At 34.9% G+C, this 27239-nt stretch overlaps 1 protein-coding gene across 3 annotated transcripts in view; it reads right to left on the reverse strand.

Moving 5' to 3' along the window:
* Positions 1–27239, reverse strand: part of FAM184A (family with sequence similarity 184 member A) — a 164629-nt gene that overhangs the window by 49401 nt on the left and 87989 nt on the right. For all 3 annotated transcript variants that reach the window (XR_012468533.1, XM_074187458.1, XM_074187459.1), the window contains exons 2-6: positions 19376–20227; positions 14005–14140; positions 11078–11259; positions 9384–9581; positions 1733–1855 (exon numbers count right to left, since the gene is read on the reverse strand). Coding sequence is in view for 2 of the 3 variants with exons in the window: in XM_074187458.1 (XP_074043559.1) it covers positions 1733–1855; positions 9384–9581; positions 11078–11259; positions 14005–14140; positions 19376–20227 (1491 nt within the window). In the remaining variant the exon portion in view is untranslated. The remainder of the gene's footprint in view (positions 1–1732; positions 1856–9383; positions 9582–11077; positions 11260–14004; positions 14141–19375; positions 20228–27239) is intronic.

Below are 27239 nucleotides of genomic sequence, written 5' to 3' on the forward strand. Positions count from 1 at the left end.
TTAATTACAAGGGACTCAATAATGACAAATAGATTGCTATCTGAAGAAATGTAAACCAGATGTCTAAGACTGTTTAGTAATTGGGCAATTTGAAAGAAAGACTGGGGTAGAGCTGAGGATAGGATTCTAAAAAAGAAGGAAAAGAAAGAAAAGTTATCTTATAGAAATGATGTATATGTATGAGGAAGAATTGACATGGAGGAAATAGATGGGGAAGGAAAGATGGTAGTTCTGGAAACCTACTTTCATTGGAAATGGATTAAAGAGGGAACCATACATACATATGTACATACATATATGGGTATAAAAACCATTTAAATTCATAAAGAATTAAGAGGAGGGGGATAAGGAGGGTACTGAGTTAGAGAGTGATAGAATAAGAGGGTCTATAGAAGGGTGTCTAGATCAATGGGGAAAGGTTTATGGAAGGGTTTGTAAAGAAGGGATAGCATGTGAGGAACCACTTTAAAATGTTACAAGAGGTGTTAATAAAGGTTCAGATTCACAGTCCATGTAGCCTTGCATTCTATCACTTAACAGTGATAATATGTAATGTTTTCTTGGAGTGTATTGGTTGGCTGATGTTTTAATCCTTAGAAAGCTTCAAATCTATCCTAAGAATATTAATTTAGTCTACACGAGTCATTATGTTTTCACCATGCAAGAAACAGGTCTAATCTTTCTAGATCTTAGTTGTATAAACATGACACTGTAAACAGACCTTATAACACTTCTCACTGTAAGAAGTTCCATGACATTTACTCTGTAAACCAGTGGTCAGATTAATTTTTTTTTTCTGAAAATAGCTTTTTTAAGGATTTTGTTATACAGTAGTTTGTGATTTGGTAAAAAAAAAAGTTCATGCTCATCTTATCCGTATCTTCCATGGTTGTACAGATTTTTATATAGCTCAACCTTCTAACTGCCAGTAAAACTACTGATTGTAAAAATCTATTATTTTAATCAGTCTTTTCATTTATATTTTCCTTCAAAAGATGCAGCAATCAGAAAAATAGCCTTATAAGTGTAGATATGTTGGTTATAATTTTGTATTAAGACTAGAATAAAGTTTTCTTTTTTTTCTTCCAGTACCACAATTATTTATTTTTTAGGTTTTTTTGGTAAGGCAAATAGGGTTAAGTGGCTTGTCCAAGGTCACACAGCTAGGTAATTATTAAGTGTTTGAGACTGGATTTGAACCCAGGTACTCCGAACTCCAGGGACGGTGCTTTATCCACTGCACCACCTAGCCGCCCCACCACAATTATTTCTAGCAATGTGGTTGCTTGTTTACTGACTGCAGTATTTTGGACTAACGTTTTCAGGGATTATTTGAAACCAATTTCATAATGGGAGAGCTAAGAATAACAGTTGAAGTTTAAACTCACTGTTTTCTCTAAAATGTCCACATTTTAGTACCACATTTTAGTACATATTTTTAATTTATATATTCATATAATGCCACTAGAATAAGAAATCTCTTTTTTTTCCCTCAGGGGTTGGAGTATTTCTCAGGGTCTGGGTCTAGGTCTCTGATTTTATCAGAATAAACAACTCTTGGTGAAAAGTCCCTTCAGTGAAACAAATCCTTAACATCTGCAAGAGTCTTAAGAGAGCTGCCTGGGGCATTGACAAGTTAAATGTCTCAAGGTGCTATCTTTCCAAGAAATCGTTACTGGATTAGCTAGGGTCTAACATAAATCAGAGTAGATGAGATTTAGAAGATCCTTGCCTCCTGATTAGCTATTTTTAGTTTGGCTGTCAGGTCTTCCTTTAGTCTTTCCATCTGCTGTATAAGTTGACTTTTAATTTCTTCCTGTTGTAGTTTTTCTTTTTCATATTTTTCTTCTAGTTCCTTTGAAAAAGAGAAAAAAAGGAAAAGTATAGTTTAAGGCATGTTATTGTGAGCAGGTGATAAAGACACATTTTACTTTGTTTTATATTTTGACATTATTTAAAATCTCTAGAGTAATTTGATTCTCATTTAATACTGGTTTAGAGGTCACATATGTTCCAGTGATTCCCTTCATTGGGTTCTCTCCCATCTGCCTATAGGATTTCCCCAATCCTTATAAACAATTCCTTGAAAGTTCTTTTCCATAGCTCTCCTGCTCTCTTTTTTCCTCTCTGCTGCCAAATTTCTTGAAAAACTTATTTCTTCCATTTCCTTACTACCCATTGTATGTTTTGTTAACTATTGTTTCCCTTTGGCTAAAACAAAACAACAAAGTTAGTTTTATAAATTAAGTTTAATTCTCTAGGATATTACCACAAACCCATGGGTGGATGGCATCCTTACAGATGCCAACTTTTCCCCAGCATTTTGGTCAAGTTTTATACAATTTAGACAAAGAGCTGGAAAACTTTAGGTGGCCAACCAATGAGATTTCATATAGATGACAAGGTTTTACAAATACAATTCTCTCAAATCTTATAACATTTACTGAAAATTCCTATTGACAAGAATTTCACTTATGCTGAAGGGAAAATGTTTGCAAACAACAATAGGATCTTCTCTCTACTCATCCAGGATGTCTCTTATCTTTAAGTTTGTTGATCAAGGTACTAACAATGTGATAACTAGATAGATATTGACACAGGTGAAGTCAATATTGTAGGAGACTGGCTTTACATAGCAGACTAGCATTTTATAACCCTTAGTTAAAGGTTAAGAGACCAACTTCTGATCAGAGATATATTGCTTACCACTACTGGGTCTATACCCTGAAGAGATGAGGAAAAAGGGTAAAAACATTACTTGTACAAAAATATTTATAGCAGCCCTGTTTGTGGTGGCAAAGAATTGGAAATACAGTAAATGTCCTTCAATTGGGGAATGGCTTAGCAAACTGTGGTATATGTATGTCATGGAACACTATTGTTCTATTAGAAACCAGGAGGGATGGGATTTCAGGGAAACCTGGAGGGATTTGCATGAACTGATGCTGAGTGAGATGAGCAGAACCAGAAAAACACTGTACACCCTAACAGCAACATGGGAGTGATGTTCAACCTCGAAGGACTTGCTCATTCCATCACTGCAACAATCGGGAACAATTTTGGGCTGTTTGCAAAGGAGAGTACCATCTGTATCCAGATAAGGAGTTGTGGAGTTTGAACAAAGTTCAAGGACTATTCCCTTTAATTTAGAAAAAAAAACCAGATATCTTATTGTCTGAACTTGTTACCTCTTAGACTTCTCTTTAAGGATATGATTTCTCTCTCATCACACCCAATTTGGATCAAGGTACAACATGGAAACAAAGAAAAGACTGACAGAGTGCTTTCTGTGGGGGTGGGGGTAGGGGTAGGGAAGCAAGATTGGGGGAAAATTGTAAAACTCAAATAATATCTTTAATAAAAAAAGAAATATATTGCTTAAAGAATATCAGGTTATACATTTGCTTGTCATTGATTACTTTGATGTTTAACTGACAAGATCTGATTTTCTCCAGGATTTATCAAAGTGTCAATCAGAGCAGTTTCCCTGTCTTTCCCAGGATGACTATCCATCTAATACACAACTTGAAAACCATTCTTTGAGATGCACATTTTGAAAAGGTCTGCACAGACAAAACCTTTTCCCTTTGATCTATCAAAAAGGACAGGCCCTGTGGAGAGACAGAAATAAATAATTCTGAATCTACTTTCCTCAGAGATAACAGGAGAATTATTGTCTTTTTAATTGGAACTAAAGAGATCAAGTAATATTAATAAACTATTTAAGGATATGAGAATGGCCAGTTTATTATTTGACATGGCTACCACCTTCAACAATCCACAAAACTGCTCTTTCAAAGATCACCAAAGACCTGATCACGAACTTCAAATACCCATTTGCAGCTGTCCTCTACCTCCTCTACCTCTGTAGCACATAACTATGACCTACACTCCTGTGACCAATCTGCATCTGTAGAAACAGTTTTGATGAGTCATTACAATTGACTGTACATAATGGATTTTAAAATAATAAATTATACACACAAACTTTCTTGTATGTGAAATTATCTTGTATCTGAAATTATATAAAACATTTCAGACTGTGGTCGATTAAAGTACAGATGATATACCTTTAAGCCACCCTGTCATATGAGAATAGGTATCCTCAGGAATATTTCTGGAGTCCTTTCATCCTTAATGCCTTCTTTCTAGAGTCCTTTCATCCTTAATGCCTTCTTTCTATTTTTCTGTGTGAAGAATTCACTCCATAGTAGATGTCAGATTATTTAGTCCCAGAGAAATTAATTCCTCAGGTGTTTCTTTTTCCTTCCCTAGTTATTGAATTAGCATGACTGATACCAACAAGAGTAATTAAAACTAAATAAAACTGAGACCTAAATGAATTTAACAGAAAATGCAAACAAAACAAAACAGCATTGGAACATACTATTTTAACTTGGAATTACACTTTGATAGCACAAGGAAGGAGCTGAAATTTTAGTACTTGGTTCAAAGATGCAGATTGCTAGTTATTCCTCTTTAATTGATAGCTGTAAAAAATTTATCACCCTTCATCAACTTGATGATGTCTCTCCAGAATGAGTGATGCTATCCTCAGTAAGAGATAAAGCTAGCCCAATTCCTTAATCAATACTCAGAAGTCTTCCCAGCTTCAACCTATCAGAGCTTGTTCCTTCAAACAATGTGAGGCTACCTCACACATATTCCTATCAGTGTCCATTGCCATATACTCTTGCCTTTTTCATTTTTTAATTGAATTTTTTGGATTAGAGGTCTCCTGCTCCTAATCTTGTCATTTCATCCATTAAAAACCCAATATTAAAATGATATCAATTTGACTTAAAAACAGTTATCTCAATTTTTTGTAAAAGATTTTAAAACTTCCTGGCAGCCTATCTTGAGCCATCTGTCCTTTTTCTTCTTAAAAATGCTTCCTTGCTTTTTTTTTTTTAAATTCAAACACTTTATATGTGGCACCTTATGTGCCCCCCTACCCTGGAATGCTACCTCAGGGTCAAGCCAATGTGTTTATTTATACCAGTCAAATTGTACATTAGATCAAAAGATAGTTAATCAAATGGCATAACAAATAAGTGACAAGTAAAAAAATTATTGCCTCCTCAGCTCATGCAAACTATGGAATACACTCTATATATATGCAAAATTATTTGTCGGGGGTCTGCTATACATATCTATGTGAGCTAGGTAAATGAATGAAGAGCTCACATGTCAGGGTACATACAAGAACATGTGGTGAATATATACACAAAGGGAATACATGTGGTCAGGGGCCAATTATAGCTGGGGCTACTCTCCCCACTTCCTCTTAAGAATCCTTCCGTTATTCAACATACCAACTTAGGTATTACCTGTTGCACAAGACTCTTCCTAAGATCTTCTCTTTTGACAACTTACCAGGTCTCTAAACTGATTTGTATGTTATACTTGTTCCTTATATCAACTCATTGATGTCCAAGACTTCCATTTTTGACTGTTTAACCCTTCGCACTAAATGGAGACCCTTCTATATAGACATAGTCTGTACTTTATAAATACCTATTGAATTGAAGGCTATAAATCATTCTATTAAGCTGGGATAGCCAACAAAAAATCAGAGGAAGAATACCACAAGAGTAAAACTGTTTCTTCTTTTCATTGCCTCCATATTGATCTTATCACAAGTCCTTCCCCTCTCTAATTCATCCTCCACAAATTGTCAAAGTGATTTCTTCAAAGTGTAGGACTATGTCACCTTGTTTACCACCTCCCCAACCTAATTCAACAAACTACTGGCTTTTTATTATGTTTAGAATCAAATTTAAACATCTTTGCTAAATATATTAAATACCTGACTGCTTTTTTAAATAATTATACTGAATGTAATTTGAGATTTTGGGGGGAAATTCACAGTCATCATTATGAATTTCATAATATTCTGTTCTGTAATATAGAACCTAAGACCTCTTGAGGAGGATGGGGTTTTTCCCCTATAAAAATAGCTCTTGATTATTAAACTTTTTGAGTTTTTATTTCTTCTTTATATTTCTTTTGCAATCATTTTCAGTTCTCATTTCTTATTGATGCCTAGGTGACTGCTAGAGGTATCTTATCTTACTCTCATCTTCCTTTCTGGATTCTTTAATTCCACCCCCCCCTTTTTGATTACTTTTTTTTACTTTGTTGGTTTATTTATTTTATATTATTACAATAATCTTGTTGTGAGAGTGAACATAAATCCCCCTCCTACCTCCAAAAGATAGAGAAACCTCAAGAATAGTGAGAAAGAAAAGTATACTTCAGTCTATGTTCAGATTCCAAAGGTTCTGTCTCTGGAATGAGTTGCTTTCTTTATCATAAGTCCACCAGATCAGTTGCTTCATTATTTTTTCCACAGTTGCTATTACTAGCTGTATTTCCCTCTACTCTTTTCCTGCCCACTCTCATTTATTCTATCCTCTCTCTCCTTTCACCCTGTCCCTGCTCAGAAGTGTGTTGTACCCTCTCCCACGATCTTCCCTCTCCTATCACTTACTCCCCCCTTCCCTCACCCAATTCCTCCTTATCCCATATCCCTTTCTTCTCATTTTCCTCTAGGGTAAGATAGAGTTCTATACACTATTAAGTGTGTATGTTATTTCTTCTCTGAACCATTTCTGATGAGTGTGAAGGCTCATTCATTCCCCCTTGCCTTCCCCTGTTCCACACCACTGCAAAAGCTTTATCTTGACTCTTATGTGAAATATCTTAGCACCCTTCTTCCTCCTTTCCTTTCCCTTCTTCCCAATACTTTCCTTTATCACCATTGACTCCATCTTATTACTATATTATACCATTATATTCAGCTCCTTCCTATGCCTAGTCTATATATCCTCCACCTTGTCTATATATTTTTCTTCTAACTGCTCTTATGAATGAGAAAGTACATATGAGTTATCAGTATCTTCTTCCCATGCAGGAATGCAAACAGTTCAACATTATTAAGTTCCTCATAATTAGTCCTTCTCTTTCACTTACTCTTTTACTTACTCTTTCACTTACTCACCTGAGTCCTGTACTTGGAGCTCAAACTTTCTGTTCAGCTCCGGTTGCTTCAACAGGAAAGTATGAAAGCCCCCTGTTTCATTGAAAGTCTATCTTTTCCCCAGAAAGAAGATGTTCAGTTTTGCTAGGTAGTTGATTCTCAGTTGTAAACCAAGATCTTTTGCCTTCCGGAATATCATATTCCAAGCCCTATGAGCCCTTAATATAGATGTTGACAAATCCTGTATAATCCTAACTATAGAGGCATGGTAGTTGAATTGTTTATTTCTGGCAGTATTTTCTCTTTGACTTGGGAGTTTTGGAATTTGGCTATAATGTTCCTGGGAATTTTTATTTGGGGATCTCTTTCAGGAAGTGATTGGTGAATTCCCTCAATTTACATTTTACCCTCTACTTCTAGGATCCCAGGGCAATTTTGCTGTATTAATTCTTGAAAAAATGAAGTCTAGGCTCTTTTCCTTTTCTTGATTTTTGAGTAGCCAAATAATTTTTAAATTATCTCTTCTGGATCTGTTTTTGAGGTCAGTTGTTTTTCCAATGAGATATTTCATATTTTCTTCTAATTTTTAGTTCTTTTTGGTATAGTTTTATTTCTTCCTGATTTCTCAAAAAGTCATCAGCTTCCTTTAGCTCCATTCTACATTTTGAAGTAGTTATTTTCTCCAGAGGGCCTTTTTATTTCCCCTTCCAACTGACTAATTCTTCTCCTCATTTCCTTTTGTGATATTTTTTTTCCCATTTGGCCTAAACTGTTTTTTATTTTATTTTATTTATTTAAGGCAATGGGGTTAAGTGACTTGCCCAAAGCCAAACAGCTAGGTAATTATTAAATGTCTGAGGCTGAATTTGAGTTCAGGTCCTCCTGACTTCAGGGCTGATACTCTAACCATGTGACACCTAGCTACTCCTAAACTGGTTTTTACCATTTTATTTTCTTCAATTTTTTTTATTTCTTTCAACAAGCTATTGACTTGGTTCTCATGATTTATCTGTATCACTTTCATTTCTCCACCCAACTTTCCCTCTACATTTATTAACTGCTTTTCAAAGTCTTTTCTTTTTAGGTTTTTTCAAGGCAAATGGAGTTAAGTGGCTTGCCCAAGGCCACACAGCTAGGTAATTATTAAGTGTCTGAGACTGGATTTGAACCCAGGTACTCCGGACTCCAAGGCCAGTGCTTTATTCACTATACCACCTAGCTGCCCCCTCAAAGTCTTTTTTGAGTTGACCCATAGCCCAAGTCCATTTTCTATTTGTCTTGGAGGTTTTGGGATGCAGAAGCTTTGACCTTGATATCTTCTGAGAATGTATTTTGATCCTCCATGGGACTAAAGTAATTTTCTATGGTCAGATTCTTCTTTTTTCTATTGTTTACTCATTTCCTCAGTCTTTGACTGATTTACTGCACTTCCAAGGCTTTGGCGGGGTTTTGAGACACCCACTGGGACCTTAATTCCTCCAAGGTCCTATAAGACTGCTCTCTTGCCTGTGGTCTGATATGTGAATAACCACAGGCCCTCCACTCTGCCTTGGAGCTCTTGGTGGGGGGGTCCCTGCCCGACTAGAGTAGTATAGGACCCAGACTGCAGCCTGGATCTGAGTGTGGGCAAACAGCAGAGTTCTACCCCAGGGAGAGCAGAGGGACCTCTGCACTATCCATCAAACTCTTCACCATCTGTAGGCTGGGAGCTCTGGAAGTGCTGGGTGGCTTCCCTGATTCCCCTACAAGTTATCACCACAGGGCTGCTCTGAGCCTGATGCTCCACTCCGTGTTCACTCTAGTGCAGCAGAGTTCTCTCATCACCTCTTCAGGCTTGCCATGAATCTAGGAGCCCCCAGGTACCCAGGTGCCACATGGGGCCATTCCTGGAAGGCTGGAGCTGGTTTGCTCTGGCCAGGCTGAGCTTAGCTGCGGCTGTACGGTCCAGTGAAACAGACCTTCCTTGTGGATCTTCTAAGTTGTCTTGGACTGGGAAATTGTATCACTGAGTCTTTCTATGGTTTCTGCCCCTCTAAATTTTGACTAGAGTCATAATTTGATGACTTTTGGAGTTTTGGGGAAGTGAGTTTCTGCGAATTCCTGCCTTCAAGCTGCCATCTTAATTCTTCCCTCTCATCCTCCTTTCTAATATATTTCTTCCAAACTGTTGTTAAGTCCAGTAAACATCTATACAAACTTGTTAAAACTGTGTATAAATTAAAGAGTAATTAGGTCCTTAATCAAGGCACTGAAGACCTCTCCTATGAATACAAAGAATTCATTTTGGCTAAATAAGAGTGGGCTTTTCCACTCTTAAAGTCCAACTCTTTCCTTCCAATTACTCATCCCCAGCCATTTTCAAAGCTAGCAGTATTAGATAAATTAAAAAAAAACAACTTACCATCTGTAGCTTTTTCTTGTCCTTATTTGCATTACTGTGGGCAGTCTCAATTGCAACATGGTGCTTCCAAGCTAATTCTTCCAAAGTCTTTGAGTGAGCTTCATTTAATTGTGTTGTTTCCCCTTCCAATCTAGTCTGCATGTTTATTAGTTCTTTCTCATAAAACTCTTTTTGAGCTTTTTTTGTGTCACTCATTTGCTACAAATAAAAATATATAAATAAAAGTTCACTATTTACTAATTGCTTTTTTTTTTTAGGTTTTTTGCAAGGCAAATGGGGTTAAGTGGCTTGCCCAAGGCCACACAGCTAGGTAAATATTAAGTGTATGAGACCGGATTTGAACCCAGGTACTCCTGACTCCAGGGCTGGTGCTTTATCCACTATGCCACTTAACTGCCCCTACTAATTGCTTTTTCATCATTACTATCCAAGTTTGACTATCATGATATGTAGAGCATTATGTCAAGTAGTAAAGGGTATTGGTTATTCCCAAAAGAGACTATCTGTCTTAAAATATAAATGATGTGACATATCACATGTGATATACATATGCAAGATTCACAATTTCAGAGTAAGAAATGGAACTTTTTTATAACGAATAAAAGTAAAAAAAAACCAACTTCTTTTACATTGAGAGGCCTGTCTATAAATGACCAATTCTTGTCAACATTATTATTGTTATTATTATTATCTTTTTTGCTGAATCAAGGTTCTAATCTACACTGGTAAAGAAAATTTCCTTACCTAGATAAGGAAATCATATAATTGTTAGTACCATTTTTATGCATAAAAATACCTTACTCCCCACCTCCAGATACTCTGTAATCAGTAACACTATCTCCTTTTTTAGTTCCTCACTCACAATACTCCATCACTTGACTCCGAAGTTCTTACATTTGAAGAGCTCTCCCTCCTCATCTCTGCCCTGTACCTTCTCTGAATTTCTTCAAATCTAAATCAGTCCCCCCATTTCTTTCTATAGGAAGCCCTTCCCAGCCCTAAATCTTAGTATTTTCTTCCTAAGATTACCCTCAATTTATACTATATATTTTGTTTGTAACATGGCTGGCTTGCATGTTGTCTTTCTTATTAAGTCTAGGAGGTTCCTTGAGAGCAGGGACTGGTTTTGACCTTTCTTTATATCCTCAGCTCTTTGAACAGGGCCTGGTACATATTAGCTTTAAAAAAGTTAATTGAGGGTTGTTAAGTGGCGCAGTGGATAGAGCACCAGCCCTGGAGTCAGGAGTACCTGAGTTCAAATCTGGCCTCAGACACTTAATAATTACCTAGCTGTGTGGCCTTGGGCAAGCCACTTAACCCCATTGCCTTGCAAAAACTAAAAAAATAAACAAACCAAAAAACTACATGGTTAACTGTCTGAATATCTTACCCTTTACCAAAACTGAACCCCAGTGGAAAAATTATTCTTGAAATAGCATTTTGATTAGTAGTAGAATGCAATTAGTTTTATTTTGTTACATTTACACATATTCTCCAATAATGCCACACTTCTATAACATTATAGAAACCTTGTTAAGATCAAATACAATGAAGATTTCACAAAAGTGTAGAATGAGGTCAATTTTTTAATTTTTCAAAACAATTCCAGAATTATGATTTGCAAAATATAAAGAAAATTGAATCTTTTTCTTTTTTGTTTTGTCTCCCCTAAAAAAAAAATCCAAACCTCCTACCATTTCCAGTTCCAGAATCTGCTTTTTCTGTTGTTCATCCAGGGTTTTGATTCTGCTTTGCAAAAAATTTCTTTCTTCTTCAAGTTGGGATACTTTTTCCTTTGTCAAAGATTTTTCAGTCTCCAGTTCTCTTACTGTTGTCTCCTGTGACATCTGAATAGCTTGGAGCATTCCAATATGACCTATCCCCCAAAAAAACTTGGTTTAAAAATCGAATATATTTTGAGTGGCATAATCATTACTGATTGCATTAAACCTCTGGAGAAAAAAAATTTAGGACTGTATAAGGAGTTATTTCTACTTTCCTCACTGTAGAAATATTCAGTCTCTGAACAATCACTGTTTATAGATGTACATTAACAACTAAATAAATCTATTCTCAAAACATTTAAACTGTTTTTTGAAGTTGAAAATTGGACAAAACACAGAAAAAGTCTAAATACAGGTATTCTCCTATATTCCCCCATTGCAAGCAGATGGGGATAAGAAAAGGTACCCTAATTAATATTTAAATGGGCCCATACAGGGCTAGAACCAGTCCTAACTAGCTTGCGAGAACTATTCCATTTTTAGTGTGAGCTTTTATAACTCAAAAAACAGCAATTGCTGCAAATCAGATTGATTTATTGTTTCATTGAAAATCTAGATTTAAGAAAATGTTAATAATGTAGATTAAAATTAAAAGTGCTCACAATCAGTTTTAATTCCTTGATGTCATGATCTTCTTTGAGAAAGAAGAACAAACAATAAACTCTTTTGAGTCATAGGAGCTGCCCCACTGTTGGCAAGCTGAGCTTACAGTTCCCTTATGCCCTCCTTTCTCCTCTTTTCTTTCTTCTCATATTCGTGGGTGGCTCTGCCCTGATTGGTTCAGAGTGAATTTAGCAGCAATTGTTTCTGTTTTGGTCAGAAACCCTGAGGGTCTTCCCCCTCCTATAGGATTTTTTTTAATTATGCAAAAAGAGTTTCTTTGTTTTCTCAGCTGCCCCAATCACAGATACCATGGGTCTCCTCCCAATAATTTTTTCCCTTCTTTTTTGTGGATATTTGAGTGAAAGCAAAAAATATTAAGACAAGATTTTTTAAATGTTGAAGCCTTGTGATTTAAGAAAATAGTTAGGTTTTTTAATCATCAATCCTATAAATTTAAATTTGAGAGCAAATGAGCATCATTTAGTTAACAAATGTGTTAATATGAATAGTTTAAATTCATCTTGGGCCATCCCTAGTAGTCCTAATCTATATCTGAATCATTGGACCAAAATGGTTCTAGAGGAGAAAGTGAGGTTGATGACACTAGCACAGCATGGCCTCACTTAAATCCAACTCAGTTGCATGTCCTAGAATTACCTCCCTGATGTCATGGTCTTCTCTTTGAGGACAACAACAACAATAACAACAATACTGAAGGGCTCAACTGCTGTTAAACATTCACCAGCCTTGGCTCAGAGTATGGAGAAGCAGTATAATGTATGAGAAAGGGCAATGGACTTGAAAGTCAGAGAAGCTAGGTTCAATATTACTTTCTACATTTACAAGCCAAGTACTTCAGCAATGAAGTCCTTATTTTGACACTAAAAGTCTAATCCTGGGTAAGTTGCTTTAAAATGTGAGTTTTAATTTTCTCACTTAAAAAATAAAGTTAATAACCCTTGTAATGTCTTTCTCACAAGGTACTTAAGCCTTTTGGCATTATATAAATGTGAGTCACCAAAGCTCCCATTTTATGGATGAAGAAACAGGTTGAAATATGTTGCATGATTTGCTACTAAGTTATTAGAGCAAGGATTCAAATACAACATTCACAGGTTCACAGATCTAGATCTGGAAATGGCCTTAGATGCCAACTACTCCAATTCCCTCATCTTACAATATAAATGACTTGCTCAAAGTGATGCTGTTAGCCAGGGTCAGAGCTGGGGACTATCCTCTGAATCCAGAGCTAGCTCAACTCTGAGCCTAGTGTCCTTTATGATATATGGAAGGGCATACTGAGCTTTGACCTTTATTAAGAAAATCTGGGGCAGAAAGGCAGATAAGGATACCAGGAAAAAAAATACTGGAAGATCAGGATCTAGAAAGAAGGAGAGAAAAGAGAAGAAGAGAAGAAAAGAAAAGCCAGGGGATGTCAAACTAAAAGCATATTGCTCTATACCAGATGAGGAAATGAGGAAGGCACTATTTAGTGAGAGGAAAAAGCACAGAAATAACAAAAGATTGGTATCATAGGAATGTACTGAAATCCTCACCCTGGTCATTTAAGTTCTGTAGACCTGAGTTTCCTCATCTGTAAAATGAGGGGATTTGACTAGTTAAGATTTAAGGTGCCTTTCACCTCTGAATTCCATGAATTCTTTATTGAGCACATTAGAGCAAAATTAATACTACAAATAGCTGACTCAAAGACCTTCTCCCCTCCCCAAAGCAAAAATTCCACATATGATTTCTCAACTTAAAATACCTTATTTTTTTAAACAAATGTCATGGATCACTAGCAGAGAAGAACTTTCATAGCATACTATATTTTGTACAAATATGAATTCAATGATAAACCAATTGAAATGAGACATTAAAATTTATCTGCATGATTCAATTCTAGTATTACTTTCATTACTTTAAATAGCTTAAAATCAGTATATAATGTGTGCTGTTATATACTATGTTTTTACATACTGACTACATTCTCTGGAATTGTGTTTTTTCAAGTATTTTAATTTAAAAATTATTCTTTTTAAAAGTATATATTACCTAAAACCATTTAAATTTTACCTGAAAATGATACAACATTGATTCAACAGGAGCATTAAAACTCATCAAATACTCAGATTCTGTATAATTTAAATATAACAGGGAAAGACTAGTTTCATATTGAATTAACATAAGTATTAGTTTAGTCTGGTAACACACAAAAAAATGATCAGACATACTAGCTTTAAGGACAAGATCTGCAGCTTGTTGCTGTAACCGTTCTCTAGCAGCTGCTAGCTCACTTTCCACCTCCTTATGTTTGCTTAGTAAAGTTATCTCTTCTTCTTTGACATCATCTAGCTGTTTTTGAAGAACCTAAGATGACAGAAAAAATTCATTATTACTATGTAACAATAAGCTAAGTTAAATCATCATTAGTTTAAACTATTCATCCTAGTACATTTGTTGGTTAAGTCATTTTCATTTGCTCTCAAATTTATATTTACAGGTATTGATAACTACCCAACTTTCCATACATCACAAAGTTTCAACATTATAAAAAACTATCTTAATCATTTTTACTCTTACTCAAAAATTTCTGGTTTTTAGTTCCAGGACGTAAATTTTTTTAAAACTAGCAGAAAACAAAACCTGAGAATACTGTTGATTAATACCTATAAATATTTAACTTAGATTTCAAAATCATTTGCTGAAATTCATGTAGTAAGTCATAACATTATGACTGCTAACAGAGAGAATGTGAACATGTAAAGTGGGGAAAAAATAGGCTAGCAATTCTTTGTTTTTTTGTTTTTTAATAATTGAAATACCTTTGAAATAAGGGCATTATTATAACCAGTGATTCTTAGCAAGTTGATTTTTTGTTTTGCTTTTAAGTATCTCACCATAATGTTTGTTTACATTCTGAAAGTGAAGTTTTATATGTGAAAGGTGGGATTTATCAAGGAAATTTCCTAATTAATTTGATGAGCTTACTGAGAGATAGAACTTTTTTTAAAATTTTTGATAGCCCAATTTCTTCCTGGAAAGGGTCTGGACATACCCTTTGGCACCTTGTTAAAAGCAGAAAAGACAAATCAGTAATTAAGTATCAAAACACTAGGATTTCCCCAAAATGAACTGGTTAGCATAATCCTACTGGATAGGTTTCTGTACCCAAGATTGTTTAGTAGTCTTAGACTCTTAGAAGGATGCACTCTTGCTCTTGGGGTAATAATTTCCCCTTTAAGCTATCTGATAAAAGTGAACCAAAACATTATTTTTTTCCTTTTCAAAAGATCCAGAAATCAGAAAAGCTAACAGAGAACCTGAATGGGAGACCAGGGAGGAGGTTGGAGACTAAGCACCTCTCTTCCTCCTGTCCCTCATAAGAGGCACATGGGAGAAACTTGTTCTGCCCATGCTAGCAGATCTGAAGATAGATTTTCTCAATTCAAGAAAAGGTAGCAACTGGAGCAATGAAAATTTGTGTTGAATATTTATGAACTATCATGAGTACTTTGTGTTTTTTTGTATTTGTTTATGGGCTCTTAGGAGTCCTTTGTAATTTCTGCAAATTCTGTGGGGTAGCTAATTTAATGGCTATCCTGTAACCAATTATGTTTTTTCAACTTGTATGGGCCTGTACAGGAATTGGAAACTGAGTAAATCTCATTCATGGAAACTTAGACCCAACCATAGATAAGATATACTGGGAGTTTTCCTAGCATAGAATCTGGGAGAAAAGAAAAAGAGTAAAAGAGATATTCATCTTTTGGGATATTCCCAAGATAAATTATTTCTTTGTGAGCCCAGAGTTTGAATAATCATGGAGCCTGGGTTACATGTACACATAATATTTTTACTAACAGGAAGATGTAAAAGTAGTGCCAATAGAAAAAAATGACAGAAATCAGATTTCTTCATAGATTTTGTTTTTCAATCTAAATAAAGTCAGTTCACTTGAAGTTATGCAGGGAGACAATGAAGATTTTTGCAGCTGAAAAATAAGATTTAATAAAGGTGGGAATTAAAGACAAGTAGATGGAGAATACTTAAACTTTATTCAGCTATCTTTTGAACCTCCTTCAGCTTTTCTTTTGTTGTGAATCAAATTCCTCTACATTCAAATTCAGAGTAGATCTTTGGAATTTTAAACCTTAAGTTCAAGACTTTAAGTCAGAGAAATGGACTTTGACTTTAGTCCCAGACACAAGGATTAAAAGGAAAAAAAAATTATTCTTGGCCCAAGAGCACTAACTTTGGCTTTTGTTAGCTAAGTGTGACTTTGGCTTTTGTTAGTTAAGTATGGTATATCATAGGCTCTGGCTATACTAGTCTTCCACTTATTCCATTCAAGGTTTTCTAGTTACTACACCTAAAATAATCTATTTTACATCACTTAAAATGTTACACTTAACATTCCAGCAAATTTGTTAGACTCAACAGTGGCCACTGAATTGGAAAAGATCAGTTTTTATATACCAATCCTAAAGAAGGGTAATGCCAAGGATCATACAAAATCTTGAAAATTGCACTCATTTCACATATCCATGAGGTTATGCTTAAGATTCTGCAAGCTGGGCATCAGAAAAACATGAACCCAAAATTACCAGTAAAGCAGGTTAGTTCTCAGAGGCAGAGAATCTAGAGACCAAATTTTCTGGACTATGGAGAAAATAAAGAAGTTCAGGAAAAAAAAATCAACTTTTGCTTCACTGACTGCACTGAAGTCTTTGACATGAATCACAACAAAATATGGCAAGCTCAGAGATGTGAGTACCAGATCATCTTACTTGTCTCCTGAGGAAATCTGTATGTGAGCTAAGAAGCAACAGTTAGAAACAAACATGAAACAATTGATTGGTTTAAGATCAGTGTCAAATGGACCAAACCCCTTGTCCTGCAGAGGCTGGAGCTGAACAGCAGAGTAGAACTATCCCCCAAGATGGTGACTAAGGCAAAGAAAGAAGAGGTTTCCTTCCCGGCTCCCCCCCCCCCCCAAAACAGAAGCCAAGTCCAAGGCCTTGAAGGCCAAGAAAGTCATGCTGAAGGGTGTTCATAGCCACAAAAAGAAGATCCAAACCTCCCCCACCTTCCAGGGACCCAAGACACCAAGACTTTGAAGGCAGCCCAAATATCCTCAGAAAAGTGTCCCTTGGAGAAACAAGCTTGATCTCTATGCCATCATGAAGTTTCCCTTGACCACTGAATCTGCTATGAAAAAGATCGAAGATAAAAACATCCTAGTCTTCATTGTGGATGTCAAGGCCACCAAGTATCAGATCAAGCTGTATGACATCTATATGGCTAAGGTTAACACACTGATCTGGCTTGATGAAGAAAAGTCCTATGTCTGGCTTGCTCCAGATAATGATGCTGCCATCAAGATGTTGCCAACAAAATTGGAATCATCTAAATTGTGTCCAGCTGTCCTTCTTCAGCAACAATTAAAAAAAAAACCTAACTGTGCAGAGATTAAGATAGAAATTTATTTTCTATTGTGAGAAAAGACTTATAACCAAGGAAGGAAACTAGACACATATAGTCATTCCTGTCTTCCCCATAGTGGCAGAAGCTGAGTTAGTATGGCCAGATCTCAATACTTACACCACTGGCTATATGGTGAGCTGTACCCTTGACAATGATGTGTAACAGCAACAGTGAGATAAGTGTGTTGCTTAGCAAGGCTTCATAACTGAACATGGATAGAGTAGATGATTATCTGAGCTCAGAGAACACCCGATACTAGTCAAAGCAATGTGAAACATTTCTGGGATTTTGCAGTGACTGACATCATCCAGAGGGTGAGTGCAAAGGGCTACTGTTATGCCAAGCTCAGGATAAAGTTTGCTTGCTGGGTCTTGGTTTTGGAAAACAGGGTGATTCCATTTTGGGTTTTTTTTTGTTTTTGTTTGTTTTTGCAAGGCAATGGGGTTAAGTGACTTGTCCAAAGTCACACAGCTAAGTAAATATTAAGTGTCTGAGGTCAGATTTGAACTCAAGTCAGGGACTCCAGGAGCACTTCTCTATTCACTGAACCACCTAGCTGCTCCAACAAGATGATTTCTAAAAGAATCTTGACATTGGAAAAGAAGGGAGACAAGAGTTCTATATTGTCACTGTATTTATTTCACTTTTATGCAGAGTTCATCATGTGAAATACCAAGCTAGATAAATCAAAGGCCAGAATTAAGATTGCCAGGAGGAATATCAACAATTTCAGATGTGCAGATAACACTCAAATGACAGAAAGTGAAAAGGAATTAAAAAGTCACTTGATGAAGGTGAAAAGAGGAGAGTGTTAAAGCTGACATGAAACAACATAAAAAGGCCAAATAACTAAGATTTTGGCAACTGGTCCCATTATTTTCTGAAAAACAGTGAGAGAAGGAAAGGAAGTAGAATGAGATATTCTTGGCCTCAAAGATCACTGCAGATGGCACCTTCAGACATAAAATTAAAAGATGCTTGATCCTTGGAAGGAAAGTTATGGCAAACCTGGACAGCATAGTAAAAAGCAGAAGCATCAATCTTGTCAACAAAGGTACATATTGTCAAAGCTAAGATTTTTCTAGTAATAATATACAGCTATGAGAACTGGACATAAGAAAGGGGCATGCTGTAAAATCGATGCTTTCAAATTGTGGTATTGGAAAAGATGTTTGAGAGTCCAATGGACACCAAGGAGACTAAATTAGTCAATACTTAAAAGACTTTTTACTGGAAATTCAAATACTGAAGCTGAAGCTTAAATACTTTGACCTCATGATTAGAAAACAAGACTCAATGGAAGAGATCCTAATGTGGGGAAAGATTGAAGGCAAAAGGAAAAGGGGACAACAGAGGATGAGTCAGAGAGATAGCATCAAGTAAACAGCCAACATAAACTTGGACAGACTTTGAGAAATAGTGGAGGATTTAAGTAAGGGCCTAGTGTGCTATGGTCCATGGGGTCATCACCCTAGCAGTTTTGAGTTGAGATTATCAGAAAGTGAAGAGGAAAGGATGAAACCAAGAAGCTATTACCAGGGATTAATGCTCTTCAGTGAACATAAGAGTGAAGAACACAAAGCTGACAAGGCTAGTAGAGAGGCAAGAGTGAACAGTAGAAAAAAAGACAACTAGCAAAAGGAGAGCCAGAGTCAGTGGTGTGATAACATCACTCAAGGACACCAGTAAGCCTGCAACAATTAGAATGGAATTGCCCATTTGTGTACATACCCAGGCCATAACATATACACACGTCACCTCTACATTTGTGCCTTTCTGCATATATACTCTAGCCTATATACTTCTACATGCTCCTTACATGTATGACCCAATTTGTAATCATTGTGCATCAACTCTTCCTAGTGATAATACATGTATTTGTGGGAGAATATATACCAAGTTTAGGAAAGAAATTTTCCATTGCTACTTTTCCTATCATTTATTTCATTATGAGCTTTTTGCTTTGTCCTGAGTCAGCTAACAGTTTAGTTAAAGTGAACAAATCAGTGAGATTCAGTGAGAACCTTGAACCTCCTGTGTTCATTTTTCTGGGGGTCCTCTGTGCCTAAAATGGGCATATCAGGTACTTCATATTGAATTCAACATAATAATACTTACCATAACATTGTTTTCTGCTGTACCAAGTGCTAATTGAAGCTTTTGGCATTTTTCATTTAGACTTCCAGTTTCATCCTGTGCCATTTGTAATTCTCTCTTAAGGTTAATTATGGTCTTATGTAAGACTGCTTCTTGACTCTGAAATTCCCTTTTCAGTTCAGCTTCTTTTTCTTTGCTAGCACGGAGGCTCTCAGCTGTGAAGTGCTGGGACTGTTTCAAAGTATCAAGTTCATGTTCATAAAAGGCCTGAGCTTTACTCAGCTTGCCTTCATAATCCTCAATTAGTTTTTTCCTTTCAAGCGTTAGTTCTTCAAGTTTTCTATTTAAACCTTCTACTTCCATTCTGTGTTGTTCCTCTGCCTTTTCCTGCCCCTTATTTATTAATGAGGCACACTCCTGGGACTTAAGGATCTCTTGGATTTCTTGTATATGTTCAGCTTTCAAATTATCCAGAGCCCGCAGTTTATCTTTCTCAAACTGTACTTGTAGCTGTGAAAAACTCTCCAGTTTCTCCTCAAACTGCCTTCTGATCTCTTCTACTTCTCTAGCCATTGTCAGCACACGTTGGACATGTTGTGCTTCTGTACAAATGTGCATGTCTTCCATTCTGTGTTTGTAAGCTTCAAACTCAGTCAAAGCCTGATGTTTCATCTTTTTGTGACCTTCTAGAGACTCTTCTAAAACTTGGATCTTTCGTTTAAGGTCTGACTCCTCTGCTAGTTTACTTTTATATTGCAAAATCTTTTCTCTTGTTTCTCCAAGAATTTGTTGAATTTCCTCTTCATGGGCATCTCTAAGGGCTTGAATTGAAGATTCATGCTCATCATTTTTAGTGTTCAAAGCATATATTACCTGCATTTTGAAGTGGAGAAAGGGAAAAAAATGATATTATAAATAAATTGTTCAAATTTTTGCCTAATTCTTTTGTTTAGTTGAACAATTTTCATGTAGATATTTGATAACATTGTCAAGTTCTTGGGTCCTTGAGACTGTCTCCCTTCCCATATTCTTCAGAAGACTATCATCCTCAAGTACTTCTGCTCTTTTTTGCATCTTAAACCTCTATTGATGGATTTGTTCGGTACTGCCTTCAAACAGGATCAGATCTCCCCATTCTTAAAAAAAAAGACCCTTCACTAGAGCATATCCCCAAGTTACTATTCTTATTTCTCCATTTCTCAACTACTTTTGATCCTTCATTTCCTTTCCTCTTAGCTCCTCAAACCTTTGCAATCTGACTTTCAATTTTATTTGACTGACAGCGCAGTTCTCAATCCTAATCCTTCTTGAACTATCTAGTCAATACATTTCACATCATTGCCTTCTCTCTTTTTGGATGCTCTCTCCTACCTGGTTTTTTGTTTAGGTACTAAATAGTTGACTACTTACTCTTCTTTACTCATCATAGACATCACAACCCTAACTGAGTTTTCACTAAGATTCAGTTCTGGGGACTCTTCTCTTGTCCTTCTATAGTACCCTTTTTTTGGTAACTTCATTAGTCACCCTGGATTTAACTATAAATCTATGCAGATGACTCACAAATCTACATATGTAACTCTGATCTCTCCCTTAAGTTTCAATCTCAGGTCAATGAGTGTCTATTAGACATTTCACACTGATCATCTCAAAGACATCTTCATGCAACTCATTTCCCCCCTCTAAATCTTCCTCTTTCTTCCAAACTTTCTTATTTCCATTTAAGATACTATAATCCTTTCAGGTCACACAGGTTCATAATCTTGATATCATCCTCATTCATGCTAACCCTACTTATCCAATAAGTTGTTAAATCTTGTCATTTTTATCTGTATAATATCTCTTGAAAATCTACTTTCCATTCTAAGACTCATTCCTTGGTGAAGATCCTCATGCCATTTCAACTGATAGTATTCTAACAACCTTACATTTGTCTTCATTCCAATCCATCTTCCATACATAAAATGTTTGCCTGACTATGCAACTCCTGCTCAAACTCCAGGAGTTCCCTAATTTTTACAGAATCACATATAAATTCCCTTTGGCATTTAAAGTCCTCTGTAAAGTGTCTTCAATATACCTTTTAAAAACTTTAATGCACATAACATTCCCTTTCATTTACTCTATGGTCCACACACTAATTTTTCTAGTAGAATGCAATCCATGTCCTTTCTCTTTACCACATTGTTCACTCCAACCTATAAAGTATCCTTGCCTTTCTCATCAGTTCCTCATAGAATATCTACTCTTCTTTCAAGACCAAGGTCAAATGTTGCCTTCTACCTGAGGTCTTCCTAACCCCTACACTTCCCCGCTGCTAGAACTCCTAGTGTCCTTCCCACCTGGATTATCTTGTGTTTACTTTACTTATAAAGAAATATGTTTGCTCCTAGGTAGAATGTAACAAGGACCATTTCATTTCCATCACTTGTTTCCATGCCCTTTTTTAGTTGGTTTTTTTTTGGCAAGGCAGTGGGGTTGAGTAGCTTGCCCAAGGCCACACAGCTAGGTAATTATTAAGTGTCTGAGGCCAGATTTGAACTCAGGTACTTCTGACTCCAGGGCTGGTGCTCTATCTATTGCACCACCTAGTCACCCCCCACTTCCATGCTTTTGCAAAAGTGTTCTCTAGACCTGGAATGCTCTCTTGTCATTTCTACTTTTTGGAATCCTGTTTAAAGATTCAGTTCAAGAACCACCTACTCTAGGAGTAGACCTTCTGGAGCCCCACTCTCACCTTCAATTGCATTCCTCTTCAAAATCATGGTCTCAACTTGATATAAGTTTGGGGATTTTTTTGGGTGGGGGAAATACAGCTATATATGTACATTTTATCTCCCTTGTCATACTGTAACTTTCTTGAAGATAGAGACAGTTTTACTTTCATCTTTGTATGCCAGTATTTAGCACAGTACCCATCACATAGTAGAAATTTAATAAACGTTTGTTGATTAATTATGCATTAAAAGAAAACAAGAAACTTTACCTTATGAGAAACTTGGTGCATACATTTATAAGAGCCATTTACAAAGAGCCCCCTAGGAACTCTATAACTATAGCCCAGGAGTCAACCCTGGATGAATAAAGAAGGACAAATTCTAAAAAAGAACTCAGTAAATGCATTTACATTGCATTGGTATTTACTTAATTCTGTAATTTCTCAGTCACCATTTTTCCAAACTGTGCTGACTGCATTTCAGTCATTAAGATACCTGGAGAGCTTTTTAGAGCCTGGAAACAAGATTCTACTGTGTCCAAACTAAGATGCTGAACACATTCTCCAATCCTTTCTTGGTGTTGTCTTCTATTATGGATAGGAAATGACTATTGGCAGGGAGTCTTTTCTAAATCAATTGTCTATATATAGGCAGCATACTGACTTGTTAGAGCAAGGATCAAAATCAACATAAAATCAGAAGAAACCATAGGAAGTATAATATATTATTACTAAATACAAACTTTGAAAAGTCCATCTTTTCAATACCAGTATTATGATGATGATGATGATAATGCTGATGATGATGATGATGATGATGATGATGATGGTGCATGGCTGCAAATCATGGAATTCCACAGAATGTAAATAATTAATTTTACAGAATATATATCAGTACAATTTATTATATACTTAGAACTCATAAGACATTAAATGTGTCCATTACAAATCACACAACAGTAAAAACTAAAATCAATAAAGCAAATGAGAAGAAAAGGTTAAAACAAATGTATACTAAATGTAACAATAAGAATGAATGGGTCAAAGAACAAAATAATATTTTGTTAATAAATATTATGTATACATTTATATAATATTAAATTTTATCTAAAGCAGTTCTTAAAGCCATTTAACATTCTAAAGAGATTTTACATTTCTAAAAAAGAATTTAATAAAGTGATAATACATCTAAAAACCTAGATCAATACAATCCCTAAATAAGAACAAAAGTAGATATTCTGAAAACCAAAAAAAAATAAGCAAACTTTAAAACATGAATAGTGAACAGTTAAATAAAAGAGCAAAAAAATTCTGAAAAGCAATAAAAACTGAAAAGAGAAACTATTAAACATTGATAAAATAGAAAATTTTTTTGGAAAGGCAGGTTTTAAAAAGATAAATCAATAAGTAATTTAATTTTTTATGAGTCTTTTAAAAGATCCTCAAAGTCAGAATAAAAGAAAATTTTAAAAATCATCAGAAATTATTATATTCAATTATGTGCCAACAAAATAAACTTAAAGTTCATGATGAATTTAATATATATTAATATAATATATTAATATAATAAAATATAATACTGAGGCTAGTAGAAGAAATGAAAACTTTAAATAAAACAATCTTATAAATAAAAAATGAACAAGTCATAAATAAGCTGTAAAAAAATTCAGATCCAAATGGGTTTACATGTGGTTTCTATCTAACATTCAAAGATCAATTAACTCCCATTTTGCATAATTTTTTCTTTTTTTTTAAAACAAAGGTCAAAAGTACCTTACAAACTCCTATAAGACAAAATATGATGCTAAAATCACAGTGAGGAAATAATATAGATAAACTACTATAGACCAATATCTTTAATGAATGATTATGTAAAAATGATGTAAAATGATATATAAAAGATTACCAAAGAGACTTTAAAGATTATTATTCTGACCAATTAGATTTGTAAAATTATGCACATATCATATTAATAAGAAAAATAAAAATCACACGATTATATTAACAAGTGCAGAAAAAGTCTTTTGAGAAAAATATAGCATCTATTTATGTTAAATATATTGCAAAAAACCCTTTATATAATAACAATATCTAAAACTAACAGCAAGACCCAACTTTTGGTTTTAGCTACTTTTATTTCAAAGGGAGAAACACTAGAAATCTTTCTAGTAAGAACAGGAACAAAGCAAGACTTTGCATTATCACCATCCTTTGCCAGACTTCTAGTTTATTACTATCATTAGAAATGCTAAAGATAGTAATAAAACAAGGGAAAAAAAGTCTAAACAGGCAAAGAGGAGGCAAAGATACCTCTAGTTGAAGACTGCATGGTGCTTTAATTAAGGAATACTAGAAATTCACTGAAAAATAAATTTAAATGTTTACTAACTTTGACAAAGTATCAGGCCATAAAATAAACTCATTCAAGTCAGTGTTTACATATATTCCTAATAAAATTTAGCAGGAAGAGATAGAAAACAAAGTTGCATTCATATTGACTATGTCAACCCCTAGGAAACTCTGAATCTCTACCTTGCTCTGACCAGAAGTTTCTAATTATCCCCAAGAAAACTTTCCCATTTCTCACACTTAAGCAGTTTCTAACCATTTACTCCTCTTGGACAAAGATAGTTTCAAGGACATTTCAGCAACATTTTTTTTAATCCCACAATAAATTCAGCAATTCTTTCCTGCAGTTTGTTTATTCTATATTTCTTTCTTCTATCAAGATCCCTGTCTGAATAAGGCACCATATTATCCTGAATGTAATTTCTCATCCTTGAATAAGAGTCTCATTTTATTTACTAATCACCTAATTCATCTGCATTTTTTCCATGTTGACAACTATGAAATATATAAAATAACTTATCACATACCTTCTGAACTTTATGAAGATACAAGATACATTTTAAATGAATTAGTACAAATGGAAAATATTTATTATTCATGGTTAGTATTAATCAAATAGATATAAAAACAAAAAGATTTAATTGAACAGACTAAGGAAGCAAGAATCAGAAGTAAATGAACAAGAACAACTCATTGGCAAAGACCATTGGGAAAATTTGAAAGCAGTTTGGCAGAAATTAGATTTAGATCAATATTTTATGTCATATATTAAAATAAGCTCAAAATGATTATCTGACCTTAAAATAAAGGCTACATAAAAATTAGATAATACCTTTCAGAGATCCTGCTAGAGGAGGAATTCTTAACTCAGTAGCAGATAGAAATGATGATAAGGAATTATGATAATGAAAAGAATAAAAGTAGATTTAAAAAAATTGGGAAAATGGAAAATGGAAAATTGGGAAAATGAAAATGGAAAAAGGACTAAAAACAAGAAAAAATGAAAATCTAAAACAACTTCCCATTTAACAGTTTATAGTAAACATAAAACAAAAGATGAAATTCCACAAAAAAAGTAAAAATCAATTACACTGTATAGAAATAGGCAACTCTTTTCCCCTTCTAGAAATATAAAGAAAAGATTTAAAAATTTTCTTAGTCTAAAGTCTTTGAACATATCAATCTCAATCCTTTTTTTCAATCCTGAAACAAAGTCTATGTGCCTCTCTCTAATTAAGCAGGAAGAATTTTTCCTTTGAAATAGAGTGGTGACTATACAAAGGGTAAAAGATCAAAGAGAAAGATGTCTTTTTTATTAAATCAACTAATATATCAGTTCAAAAGGAAAATCTTTGAAAGAAAGCATCAGAGAGAAGTTGAATAATTTTAGGACAATGATTCCCTAGGGGTGCAAAAAGTTAAGACTCAGGAATTGGCTTGTCCTCCATGGGCAACAGACAATGTTACTTGACTGGGGCAGGTGGTGGAGGGGATAGAGGACTAGCTTAAAGTCAGGAAGATGGGAGTTGGAATTTGGTCTCAAGAAATTGACTCTTACTAGCTGTGTGACCTTGGGCAAGTCATTTAACTTTGACTCACATCTAGAGCCAGTCATCCTGATTCACATCAGGCTCCTGGACCCAGATGGCTCTGGAAGAGAAAGTGAGGTTGGTGACTGAGCACAGCACCTCCTCATCTTAAATTTGCTAGCTTATCATGGCATCTTGTTATTTTGATACTCTGATCTTTTTTGAGAATGAACAGCAATCATCATCATCATCATCATCATCATCATCATCATCATCATCATCATCATCACCACTGCCAAAAGTGATATAAGCAAATTGTTAACTAAATATTTATACTGAACTCTGTAATAATGTTTTACACCAAGTGTCGATTTGTCCAGGAATCCTGGACAAATTATTACTTCTAAATGACACGTCAGAAAACTGGAGACCCTCAAGACATTCCTTTCTTGAAGCTGAACAATACAAAGATTTAATTTAAAATTAATTTAAAAAAATCTTTCTGGCAAGCTAGTTTTTACAACACAGAATATATAGTATTATTTTTATTTTGACAATAATTTAAGATTCAGGTTTTTGTCCACTAAATAGAATAGTATTAGAAATGTTAGCACACTAACAGGGTATGAGATTAGAACATGAAGTTAATATAAACAAGGTTTAAAAAAATCCACCTGGAAAATAGCAATAACTTGCTTATGGTCATATCATTTTGCTGCCCTGAGGTATACTGCCATAGGAACCAATTAGCAGTCTCTTAGATTTAAAAATGGTGGTGGTGGGGACAATTCAGCATATCAGGAAGCCTTTTTCTTTGCTTCCCTGCCTACCTCTCTTTGAGTTGGGAAGGCCATAGAAGAGGAAAAAAATAGACAGCTTGTTTTTATTGACAGAATCTGAGCAAAATTGAATCCCCTTGGCTTCTTTTTCTTTTGCCATCTTGCTTGATTTGTAGTTCATTAGTACATAAATTCTTGATTCCACATGAGACCAAAAACTTTTCTTCTAATGAGCTCTATATCAGTTTTTTAGTCAGTGTTAATTGTTTTATTCTATTTGTCCTTCATAGTTAAACAGGGCTCTAAGATGATATATTTGACTTCCAAATATGATTCATAGAATGAAGGAAATCTTAAGGAATATACATGTGCAAATATTTTATTTAAATGTACTTTTTATCCTTAGGTTAAAAAAATAGAAATCTAATAAGAGTTCTTGTTGTTAATTAATATCTGAATATGACTAAATAAATGTAAATCAATAAAGTATATCATTGCAAAATTGTACTAAA

This window comes from Macrotis lagotis, chromosome 5 (assembly GCF_037893015.1).
Source record: "Macrotis lagotis isolate mMagLag1 chromosome 5, bilby.v1.9.chrom.fasta, whole genome shotgun sequence".
Classification (NCBI taxonomy): domain Eukaryota; kingdom Metazoa; phylum Chordata; class Mammalia; order Peramelemorphia; family Peramelidae; genus Macrotis; species Macrotis lagotis.